Source organism: Saccostrea cucullata, unplaced genomic scaffold (genome assembly GCF_032062105.1).
Source record: "Saccostrea cucullata isolate Sc308-1 unplaced genomic scaffold, CSIRO_AGI_Scuc_v1 ctg148, whole genome shotgun sequence".
Taxonomy (NCBI): Eukaryota; Metazoa; Mollusca; class Bivalvia; order Ostreida; family Ostreidae; genus Saccostrea; species Saccostrea cuccullata.
The window spans coordinates 23,872-36,785 of NW_026931262.1; the positions used below are offsets into that span (position 1 = coordinate 23,872).

Genomic DNA, 12,914 nt, shown 5'->3' on the forward strand with positions numbered 1-12,914 from the left:
TTAAAAGTCTTTATCAATAATACTTATTTCAATATTAATCATATCCGGAAAGGTCCTGGATATATACTTTATTTCATTAGTTGATTTGCTCTTATCCGGTTGCATTTGGGTCATTGTCAGTTGTGAAATATTGCAAGAGTAAAAATCCTCTAGAATACATACAGGTAAGAGATCAGACGTTAAAAATGATGACAAATCAAAATATATAGCAGAGCTAGCTCTGCAGATTGATCAGTAACGTATAGAAATAGAAACAGAAGAAAACACGTCCTACACCAACATGCGCATTTAGAGATTGGTAAACGCGAAACGGCACAACGACACCATAGCCTCTGACACTCAGATAGGTTGGCCCAAGATCACCAATGTAGCTTTAGACTCCCTTCTGGTGTAATCTGAAATTCCTCTGGTGGACATGCAGTGGTGAAATTACTATTGAAGTACGTTAATCTGATTATAAACCAAGGCCCCAAAAGTGATCAGGCCACATTTGAGAGACTACATGTAGCTAAACACTGCTTAAGATTTATATGCCACAGTTTATTTTAAGGTAGGTTACTAGTACTGGACCTACTTGTGATTTTTCAAAAAAATGTTCTCAGATAATTAGATTGTTCATACTAAGGTATGATGAATATGAAAAAAGAAGGGGTTGTCAATATTGTTACTGAGAGGGAGTTTCTCAAAAACAGGTACCTTCTTTTGTCAGTTGGCAATATGAGATTCGATTCCAATAAAGGTTTCACATAATATGTACAAACAAACACTTTTTTTTATGATAATGAATTTGTTTTCCTATTAAAATCAAAGAAATATATCCTATTAGTATTAGGCCACATTTGAGATACTGTATAATCCCTATTTACAGCCCCGGGCGCTTAGAAAATTGCGAAAAAGGGGGCGGTTATTTTGGTATCCTTTTCCAAATATTTAATGTCATATTTTAACTTCAACAAATCTTTTGAAAAAAATAATAAATTCAAAGAAGCACTAAAAGAATATCTAACTTTATTTACTGTGAAGATAATCCACCCAAAGTATGCTAAATAATTCGTTTTCCACCGAGAAATTGGATAATAGACAAATTTCATTTTCACTTTCTTCAAGTTTTGGCAGACTTTGATATGATTCTAGATGATTTTTATCACTGTACAGGGGGCCCTTATTTCCTGACAATTAACAGGGATTTATCAGTGCCTTCTCAGGGGCCGAAATTCGGCCCCATTCCCAATTGAAAATGAGTTCAATTTTTCCCAATTTGGCAGCATTTTTTCCCAATTGCAGAACAATGCTCTTTTATTAAATTATCTTGGACTAAAAATAAAGTAAATATGTCAGATTATCTGTAATTTTCCTCCATTTAACTCATTTATCAAAGCTACAGTCGTGACATATGTTTAAAAACATCACCAACTTTTAATCCGAATTTCCTCAGTTTTTTTCTGAAGCAGTGATATTGTGTAATTCTGTAGGCTTATTAACTTATTTTCACTTGCTCAATGGATCTACGAATGAATAGTAAGAACTTCATGCATTATTTCAAATAGAAAAATATATTTTCAATGCACATTTTAGAAAATGTGCATTTTAATAGTGTAGTATTTCGCAGGAGGTTTTTATCTCTCATGGCCTAAATCGGAATCTCATACACAAATATACCATGTACATGCATACTACCCTAAGTTGTTAAAAAATTAATATATTCATTGAATTCATATTTACTTTAAAAAGTCTATTATTCATAATTTGATCTCTCTTGTTTGATCATGTTTATTAATTGTCTGTTTGGTAGCCCAAATTTCAGCTGAATTTTTTTTTTTAAAAAGTGTATACATGGTTTAAGCAACATTCATTTTTCCCAATTTCCTCAAAAAGCCGATAACTTTTTCCCAATTTCCAAAAAATGGCGTTTCCCAAAATAGGCTGATAAATCCCTGATTAAAAAAGACCTAGAGGGGTGCTTATAGGGGCAAGGGCAGTAAATAGGGATTATACGGTAATAAGTTTTATATGCAACAGTTTATTTTGATTCAGGCCTATAAATTCTAAAAGAATTTTTATGTTATTAATTATGTATATATATAAGAATACATATGGTTTCAATGTATTATCATTAATAGTAATCGCGTAAAATAAATGTGTCTTTCAAAGAAAAAAATCTTTGGATGGATGGATACTTAAGATACATGTACTACAGTAATTCTGTTCATAATTTTTTAGATGCATCAATTTTAGATTGGACTCAATCTTCTCGGAAACCTTGAGTCCCGGGACTCAGCAATGAGAACGCTGGTTGTTTATATAACGTTACTTTCAATTTTTGACAAAATTTGACTTGAACAATGTATCAAACTCAGGTGACTATTAAGGCCAATGAGCCTCCTGCTAATTGTAATATTCTAATCAGTTTTGTTTAACTTAAGTTTGTGTAGGTTATAATGTCATCAGGCTTGTATACCTGTATCACGTGTCGTGTGGGGTTCCGGGATGGTGACCTACAAAGGGCTCATTATAAAACAGACTGGCATCGCTACAACCTCAAACGTAAGGTGGCAGATCTACCTCCAGTGACAACAGAGGTGTTCAAGGAAAAAGTTCTCTCTCAAAGGGCCAAGGTTGGTGTAATACAATGTACATGGTATGATAGAAGAAACTCATGTCATGAAAAAAGGGCAAAATATTAATACTGAACCCTAGCTTATGAATGAATTATTGTGCATGTGCTAAAGTTTTGCTAGTTTTATAAGAGACCTCTGGTTATTTTGTTGTGATGTTTTGTAACAGGTAGAGGAGGAACAGAAGGTGCAGTCCCTGGTGTGTCAGCTGTGTAGTAAACACTTCAGTTCTGACAATGCCTACCAGAACCATATCAGATCAAAGAAACACAAGGAGCTCTCAACTAAAGCTCAACAACAGGTATTGCTGCTTTATAATTTTTGTTTCATCTATGGATATCACAGATGATGGTATAGTGAACAAGGTTATAACCAAGGGATAAATAAGTTTGATTCATTATAAGCATAAATGTGTCCCACCTGTTTAACAATGTTCTGGACAATGATAAATTTTAAGCCTGATGTTCTGTATTATTTTTTTCTACAGAGTAATAAAACTAGTGACCAGGAAAACACTGAGGTACCCGCACAGAGACAGAAGGACTACATAAACAAAAAGATAAAAACCGACATGGAAAAGGCACAGAGGCTGAGTGAGGAAGCCACAGGCCACATGGAAGAAGGTATCCAGAGATAAAATATGCTATGTTAAAAATGTTTGTTCTTTGTTCACACCCATTTTAAAATATGATATGGATGCAGAGTTACAGTCCCAGTTAGGGGTGAGTTGGTGGTTACCTGATATATGTATAGACTCGGTTGACTGTCAATGACTATTAGACATATTTTGTTCTGATTTACAGACTCTGGTGAGGAGGAGTGGGAGGGGGATGCCTTAGGACTGGAGGAGTGTTTGTTCTGTCCCTCTATCAGCTCCTCACTAGAGAACAACATTAACCACATGTCTGTGAAGCATGGCTTCTTCCTTCCTGACGCTGACTACCTGGTGGACTTGGAGGGAATGATTACATATCTAGGTAAGGAACAATTATATACCAGGTAAGGAGGAAGGAATGATTACTTACCTCACCTCTGCTGATTTTTCTGTGAAATTCTGGCTTACGATTGGTTGAAGTATGTCACGTGAAGGAGGTGGATTACTTATACCGGACAGTTGTAAATCTATACTCGGACATTTGTAAATCTATACCCGGTCAATGTATTACGTAGAACGTGACGTCATAATAGGCACAGTATATGCGTGATGAAGCATGTAGCAGAGAAAAACGGTAATAAACCACAGATCATACGTAAATGTTTCATTGGTGGGGTAAATTCGTTACATAGTCTTTTAGTGACAGGTACGGGATGATACCTGGTTAGTGAATTTCATACCTGACTCGGCTCCGCCTCGCCAGGTATGAAATTTACTAACCAGGTATCATCCCGTACCCTGTCACTAAAAGGCTATGTAACTAATGATATCTAGATAAGGAGGTAAGGAATGATTACATACCTCGGTAAGTAGCTGGCCCACATGGATGGTGGCTAATAATGAAATCATGTGTATATATAAAATTAATATTTTATGAAAGTTTGCTATTTACATTTGCAAATATTTTTTGTAAATGAACCTATTGAAAAGTTCTGTATAAAATGACTGTACCAGGTCTGTATTCACAGGTTCATAGAATGAAAACATTTTTCTTTGAAATCTGCCTGCTTTCAGGTGAGAAGGTTGGTGAGGGTCACATGTGTCTGTGGTGTGGGGAGAGAGGGAGGACCTTCCACAGTCCCCAGGCCGTCCAGAAACACATGGTGGACAAGGGACACTGTAAAATCTTCTTTGAAAAAGAGGCTGCATTGGAATTTGCAGACTTCTATGACTACAGGTAATAAATTTGCCATGTGTGAGACCTTTAATTAATATTATCAGTAGGCTTTGTCTGATTGATAAATACATATTTTCCCTCAGAGTTATTCCTCTTGTTTACCATCTTGGAGGTGAATCTGAGGTGTGTTCTTCAGAACAAGCGCTTGTGAACCTTTCTGTTGGAGGTATAAGGAATTTTAGTGAGCCCTCGTGAACGGTCGTTCCGTTGAAATGCCTCAGACTTAGATGTTTCTTCCCTATTGTCTACGTAGATGACATCAAAGTTTCACATAAATATTTTTAAGGAATTATTATGCACAATATATTGCCAAAAAAAAAGATACATAAAAATGAAGATAAATTATTGAAGAACTTTGAATAAATATATTGGACAGAGAATGGAAAATGAAATATATTGCTTTTCTGTTTATTATTTATTTAAGTCCCACTAGAGTTAAAGAGAACATCATAATTAATTACAACTTGCTGAAGCCCAAACATTTGAAATGATTTTAGCACATTTAGACTTGTCAAAGCATTAAGATGCAGCTGTTCTTGCAGGAGTAGTTATCCAGACAGTAAAGATGTTGCCATGGAAACAGAAGAGGAGGAGGAGATATCAGAAAATGTGTTAGATACTGAAGGATTTGAAATGGTCCTACCTTCAGGTGAGAAATAGTGTGTTAGATACTGAAGGATTTGAAATGGACCTATCTTCAGGTTAGAAATAGTGTGTAAGATACTGAAGGATTTGAAATGGTCCTATCTTTAGGTGAGAAATAGTGTATAAGATACTGAAGGATTTGAAATGGTCCTACCTTCAGGTGAGAAATAGTGTGTTAGATACTGAAGGATTTGAAATGGTCCTATCTTCAGGTGAGAAATAGTGTGTAAGATACTGAAGGATTTGAAATGGTCCTATCTTTAGGTGAGAAATAGTGTATAAGATACTGAAGGATTTGAAATGGTCCTACCTTCAGGTGAGAAATAGTGTGTTAGATACTGAAGGATTTGAAATGGTCCTACCTTCAGGTGAGAAATAGTATGTAAGATACTGAAGGATTTGAAATGGTCCTACCTTCAGGTGAGAAGAATAGAGTACTAAAGATTTTTAGCTCACCTCGACAAAGTCGAGATGAGCTTATGCTATACCATCGGCGTCGGTGTCAGCGTCCCAGTTAAAGTTTTTGGAGCAGATCCATTCCCAAGTAACCATAAGCCCTACTCGGACCAAACTTGCATGGATGATGCCTCTAGGGATGGACACTACCAGATTTGCTTTGGATGCTGGATGTGACGTATATTTTCCAGATGAGTGACAAGGTTAAAGTTTTTGGAGCAGGTCCATTCCCAAGTAACTATAAGCCCTACCTGGACCAAACTTGTATGGATGATGCTTCTAGGGATGGACACTACTAGACTTGCTTCGGATGCTGGATCTGACCTACATTTACCAGGTTAGTAACCAGGTTAAATTTATTGGAGCAGGTCCATTCTGAAGTAACTATAAGCCCTACCCTGACCAAACTTGCATGGATGATGCATCTATGGATGGATAATCAAAACTTGCTTCGGATGCTGGATCTGACCAACAATTTCCAAATGACTGAGGTTAAAGCTTTTGGAACAGGTCAATCCCCAATGAATTTTAAGACCTATTTAAACAGAACTTACTTGAATATTGTTGTCAAAATAAATACTTACGGTTAAAAAAATATGATGTGAGATTTGCATTACCTAAACTGATAACATTCGACTAGGTGAGCTTCGTAATCTTTGATTACCTATGTTTTTCCTTTAGTAAGTGTTTGTTTTATCATGCTTTTTAAGATTATGAAAAACTAAGCTAGGATTGTTTATTCTATCACAGAGAGGTGACTTCTTTTGTTAATTTAGTAAGTGCATTGTCTATAGAATAGTTTCAGAAATAAAAAGCTGACAATTTTCATGTTTGCACCATTGGCAGGCTTGAAGAAAGGCTCTGGTAGAAATGATTCAGCTCATCAGAGGGGTCTAAAAGTAGTGGTCTCTGTTCAAAATGTTTTGTTTTCTTGATCTGCAACAACTTAATAGGAATATATTTGATTATATGGATTATGTCGAAGAAAAACATTTTTGGGAAAGTTTTAGGAAAGTTTTCAGTCTTGCATTCATTGTTAAAGGTCATGACGATTAATCAATTTTATTGTACCATACTCTGGAAAACCATTTGTTTTAGAAGTCTTTTAATTAGTTTTCTTTTATGAATAGGTGCTACAATTGGACACCGGTCGTTATGGCGATATTACAAACAGAACCTTCCTCAAAGGACATCAGAGGAGTCGTCTAGAGTACTGCCCAAAATGCTGGCCCAATACAGAGCTCTAGGCTGGACCGGAGCCTCGGGTAAGTCAATATCAAGATACTCCTCAAAATGGCAAAGTACTCCTCAAAATGCAGGCTCATTACTGAGCTCTAGGTTGGACCTGAGCCTCAAGTAAGTCTGATTTCAAGGTACTCCTCAAAATGCTGGCTTAATACAGGGCTCTAGGTTGGACCTGAGGATCAAGTAAGTCTGATTTCAAGGTACTCCTCAAAATGCTGGCTTAATACAGGGCTCTAGGTTGGACCTGAGCCTCAAGTAAGTCTGATTTCAAGGTACTCCTCAAAATGCTGGCTTAATACAGGGCTCTAGGTTGGACCTGAGGATCAAGTAAGTCTGATTTCAAGGTACTCCTCAAAATGCTGGCTTAAGGGTACTTACCACAAACAAAAAATGGATGCGCGGGTTGATATATATTTTTTGAATGATTTTGATTTGTAATGACATAAATAATAATTCCCTGAAATATAAAGAAATCGTAGGTTTTCCTTGGTGCTTAGATTTGAGTTTTAATTTTGCCTTCTAAATAATTCAATACAAAATTTTGCACAATTTTTTAACTTGATGACAAAATCTTATAAAATTCTCCCACTCTACTTGGTAAACATTATTCAGGTTGTCAATTTAAATGTAAATCTATGAAAAATAATGCTGATATCTGAAAAATGTTTGTTTGTGTTATTTATCCTTAATACAGTGCTCTAGGTTGGACCTGAGCCTCAAGTAAGTCTGATTTCAAGGTACTCCTCAAAACGCTGGCTTAATACAGGGCTCTAGGTTGGACCTGAGGATCAAGTAAGTCTGATTTCAAGGTACTCCTCAAAATGCTGGCTCAATACAGGGCTCTAGGTTGGACCTGAGGATCAAGTAAGTCTGATTTCAAGGTACTCCTCAAAATGCTGGCTCAATACAGGGCTCTAGGTTGGACCTGAGCCTTAGGTAAGTATCAAAGTACTCCTCAAAATGGTAAAGCACGCCCCAAAATACTGGCTGAATACAGAGCTCTAGGCTAGACTTCAGCCTAAGATAAGCCAGTTTCAAAGTACTGCTCAAAGTGCTGGCCCAGTATAGAGCTCTTGGCCATAGTACGGAAAAGTGAGTCTCCGGTAAATCAGGTACAAACTGGTGCCCAGTTATTTAAGATTTGAGAAAGTATTGCAGGGGCAGGACTTATACAGAAATAATATTTTCCAAAGAAATAGGACTATCAGTATTTGCCTTTCCTCTACTGGTATTTTGAAAAAATAAAATGACAATTATGAGACATTTACATTTGATTACCATACTCTCTGTAGGTGACGTTGCACAGACAAGGGTGAAAGACCTGGCATACATGCAGAGAATGAAAAATCGACAACACATCAAACTGGGAATGAAGGCAAACAAGTTCCAGCCTCACTTCAGATGTCAGGTTATGTTCTGAAGATTTCACATTCAAGATCAAGAGGAGAAGGAAAATATTCCTTTGCAAAAGACATTTGCTTGTACCTGAAATGTATGATTTAAAAAAATAAAATACAATTCAATGTACTCCTCAAAATACAACATAGTTATGATGAGCAAGGATGCCTCTTCCAAAATTGTGAATATCATGGCCCCAGGATAAGGGGGTTCTGGTGTTAGGGTGGGATTATATAAATTACATCTAGTCAAATTGCATAAATTCTTTGAATGTCTTCTTCCCTACTCCTGGGAATTTAACAAACTTACTACATACATAGTATTGATGAGCAAAGGTGCCTCTTCTAAAACTGTGAATTTTATGGCCCCAGGGTCAGGGGGTTATGGTGTTAGAGTGGGCCTGTATTGATAATATAGTGAAAATGCATTAATTCTTTAATATTCTCTGTTCCTGGGCATTAAGCAGATGAACTACCTCCATAGTCTTGAGGAGCAAGGGTCCTTTTCTCTGAATTGTGAATTTCAAGGCCCTTGGGTCAGGGGTATCATAGAGAGGGGATGAGGCTCTAATGAATTAATGCTTTGAAATTTGTCCCTCGGTATTGCACATTTATGATGAGCAAGGGCGCCTTTTCCAAAATTGTGAAAAGTTTGGCCCCAGGGTCAGGGGTTCCTGTGGGGTGGGGGCTCTACTGATTATTGCTAGTTTTTGCTGATTAGTTGAAATGAATTTATGTTCCCTTACTCTGCCTAAGCCCTTACTCTGCCTGTGGGTATTAAAAACTAGCTAAGCATGCAAGTTATGATGAGCAGTTGTGCCTCTTTCAAAATTGTGAATGTCATGGCCTCTGGTATGTTACATAATGATCAGGTGACCGATAAGGCCATTGACCTCTTGTTTTTTTTTTTTTAATTCGGGATATGAATAATCGAATTATAAATGCACAAACTTTTATCAACCCATCCTCGATTAAGTCTCCCTCCACTGAAATACTTCATCCGGGTTCCTTCATTTATTTCAAGTCATCTGTCTAGAAATATTGACTTATTAATTATTATCAAGATTAATTTCAACCTACGTTTCTGAAAGGTCACAATTAACACGCTGCAGTAGTCATAGCCACCATAAAAAATTTTCAGGAATATCCCAGAAGATGGAAGCCATTAGTTACCAGGTGTTCCTTTTTACGATCCCCGTGATTCTGTCGTTGATTTTATGCGGGTTGTGTGGGATGTTTTACTTTAGGTGTAAGGATTCGGGGTCTGTCGAAGCCATCGCTGAAATGACAAAGCAGCAGCTCACTAAAACAAGTAAGTCTGTTGATATTGTTAATTGGTTGAATAACAGGCCTACTTTGTTAGCTATAACAGTAAACATGAACAAAAAGGTCAACATTAGCCAGAAAAGAATCTCAACGCTTCCTCTACCACTTCATAAAATTTACGAAGACTCACAGAATCTTATAGCTGCTAAACTGTACCCACCGAAGAAAATATATTGACAGACAGGAGAGCTACAGTGCCACCCATTGTAAAAACAGTATATTTATTGTGCTCAAAAAGTTGCGCGTGGTTCTGGATTAATTCTTTAAAATTTAACCTCAATGGCGAAAAAAAGATAGATTTTAAAAAATTCCTTACTCCTCAATGAAGTTCTCTCATAGTAGACATCTGCACAAAGTGCATTGGACCGAATTATCTTGCAAACAAAAATGGCAGTATAAATAGATGAAATTTTTGATGATCTCAATTTCAGGGCCAGGAGGGCTATTAACATGGAATGTTATGTTGTGGAAACAGTGAAAGAATATGTTAAGAACACACGGTTAGTAATATTTTGAGATGACAGTTTAAAAACACGGAAAAATAAATCGAGAAAAAGCGCACTTTTTTGTGCGCAATAAATACTGGTATATTATACAATTTTTTTTCAATGGGTGGCACTGTAGCTCTCCGGTCTGTCAATATATTTTTTCGGAGAGCTACAGTTCTGCAGCTATAATTATACATGTACTTATACGAGAGCGGTTTGTCAACTAGGTGTTCAAAGTGCAACCAGTTTTATGTTGCGATGATTAATTTTTTGCTCCTGCTTTTTGCTTTGTCAAATTTTTCTTATTTTTTGACTTGGACATAAAAAGTAGTCCTTGCCTGATGCCTCTATCTTTTTTCCATTTGAATCATTTGCTTTTCTTGTTGATGAAAATCAATGAATGGAATCTTAAATTTTTTAAATGAAATTTAGAACAGAGGATTATTATCAATACTTTTTAGATGCCTTTCCTATTTTGACGGTCACTCAGAAATATAGGGTTGAAAAGTGATCTATGAAACAGAAAAGAGAAACTCGTTTTTAAATGTTAGCATTAATTGCTCAGTTTATGACTGCATTAATATGGAGGCTAATCGTGTTCAAAAATCCAGACTTGTGAGTTTGTAAACGCAATCTTGTAAGATTGTAAATCCAAACATGTACATGTAGTCATATCAGATTCACAGTATACATGTATATGTAAGTTAGTAATTCCGACATCCAAGCATGTAGTTCCGAAAATACAACTGTGTTGACTTTAAGTTCAAATTATGAATGTATGTATCTTTGATGTTGTAAATTTTGTTTTCCGGAATGTATATTTCCGCGCTCTAAATAAAACACTAAGACAATTCACAATTCTACAAATGTAAAATCTACATGTTTGTCGAATTTTGATTACGAGAAACTAATATTACATATTACATTAATAATTTAATTTACGTTTACAGTAATAATACCTAAATAAGTCTTTATTTACGTAGAGCACATTTGTGTCTTAATCTAGTATGAATTACATTCCAGTAACGATCATCAAAATAAAAAAAAAGATCATGAAGATGGAGTAGGTGTTCTCTGAGAGTTTATACAATTTTTGAACGAACCTATAGAAGTGGATTGTCTTGTTTCAAGAGATAAAGAGTTCCATTCCCTTATTGCCATTGGAACAAATAATGATTCATATATATTCAATCTACACTTAGGGATACAATAATGTTGTGACTGTCTTGTTACGCAATTTGATTCGTGTGATCGAATGTTTGGAAATATTTCTTTAAGAATACCTGGGTACCATGTTATGAAATATTTTATATACTAGACAAAATTGCTTACGCACCACCTAAGAGAATTAATATTTTACTTCTAAAAATTTATTTATGATGTATTTGATATAATTATAAATATGTTACTTTAATAAAAAATAAGGCAAATTGATGTCAAACCTTGTGTATATAACTACAATGTCAACTGAAGTGACTGTGTGACCAATTCATAGAAAAAAATTAAGATTGCGTCTTTTCCATTTTCAGTGAAAAAAAGTTCAATTTTTTCTTTGTATCTGTGTTCTTTCCATTTGTACTAATCAAAAACTTAGGGAAAAATATGGAACGCCATCACTGCCTTATAGCATACAACTATGCATTTATTATGTCAGATTATAATTACGTGATGTGAACATATCTTTACGTTATGTCCATTTTTTATGAGACGATGTAAATATATCTTAACATGATGTCAATGCTGCATTACATGAAGTAAATACATCCTTTCATTATGTCAGCACTTCATAACTTGAAGTAAAAAAAATTCATTATGTGAAGTGATAATGTGTTTACATTGTGTTAAAACTTTATTACGTGAAATGAATGTTTCTTTACATCATTTCATTTCTTCAATATGTGAGGTCAAAATTGCATTACGTCAAGTAAATTGTGTTTTATAATTAAACTTATCATTACATGAAGTCAAAAGCCCATTCCTTTTTGAGAGTGTATATTTCTATTATATCAAAGCATTATTACGTGATATGGATTTATCTTATTTTACGGCGAGGGCATCATGATGTGAGGTGAACACATCTTACCTTTATGTCAGTGCTTTATTACGTGGTGTAAAAAGTGTATAACATAATGTGAACATATCTTTATATTATATCAATACTTTATTACATTATGTCAAAACTCCATTCCATGATGTGGATGTATAATTACGTTATGTCAACTCTTTCTTATGTGATTTAAAACTATCTTTATATTGTGGTAACTCTTTATCATGTTGATTCCAAAAGTTCATTACCTGATGTTAAAATACATTTACATTATCTCAAAGCTGTATACCTAGTATATAATGAATGCTGACGACCGTGTGTTAATGACTGGTAAGAAGGGGGGGGGGGGTCCTGATTGATTAGGACAAATTACATGCACATAATATCAACCCCCCTCTTTTCCCAGACAAACTTTACTATAGAAAATGTAATGTTCATTGAAACATCCCCACTTCTTGTTGAAGTATAGTCCACTAAGGGTAATGTAATATATCTGGGAAAAAATGGGACTGATCGAAGTTGGACCCCTCTCCCCGAAATAGGATTTTCGGGCTTGGATTTTTTTTTCTTGGCTTGTCAAGTTTTTTGGGTAAATGATTTTTTTCCCTGGCTGACCTCCTCTTTCAAAAAAAGATGCTACGTCACTGGAGTTAGTAATTTTTTTTAATCATTCCAGGGCCAGAATTCTATTACAAAAATCTACCAGTCGCTCATCTAAATCAATTGAATATGCCTTAGTAAGCATGCATGGGCACATATCAGTGGCAGATATGGGAATCTTGAACAAGGAAGGGGAGCGGTATATGGTTGGAGACCAGGACGGAAAGCGGAGAAGCTCTCAGGCTTTATAGTTTTATAGAAAC

The 12,914-nt window shown here is 35.5% G+C and overlaps 1 protein-coding gene across 1 annotated transcript; it reads left to right on the forward strand.

Annotated features, from left to right (window-relative positions):
* Positions 1-71: 71 nt before the first annotated feature.
* On the forward strand, positions 72-8,272 carry LOC134232002 (cytoplasmic 60S subunit biogenesis factor ZNF622-like). The gene is made up of 9 exons (XM_062713943.1): positions 72-164; positions 2,433-2,615; positions 2,785-2,916; positions 3,103-3,238; positions 3,419-3,592; positions 4,285-4,447; positions 4,990-5,096; positions 6,679-6,813; positions 8,086-8,272. The coding sequence occupies exons 2-9, from the start codon at positions 2,439-2,441 to the stop codon at positions 8,211-8,213; spliced, it is 1,152 nt and encodes a 383-aa protein (XP_062569927.1). The 5' UTR covers positions 72-164; positions 2,433-2,438; the 3' UTR covers positions 8,214-8,272.
* Positions 8,273-12,914: the final 4,642 nt, after the last annotated feature.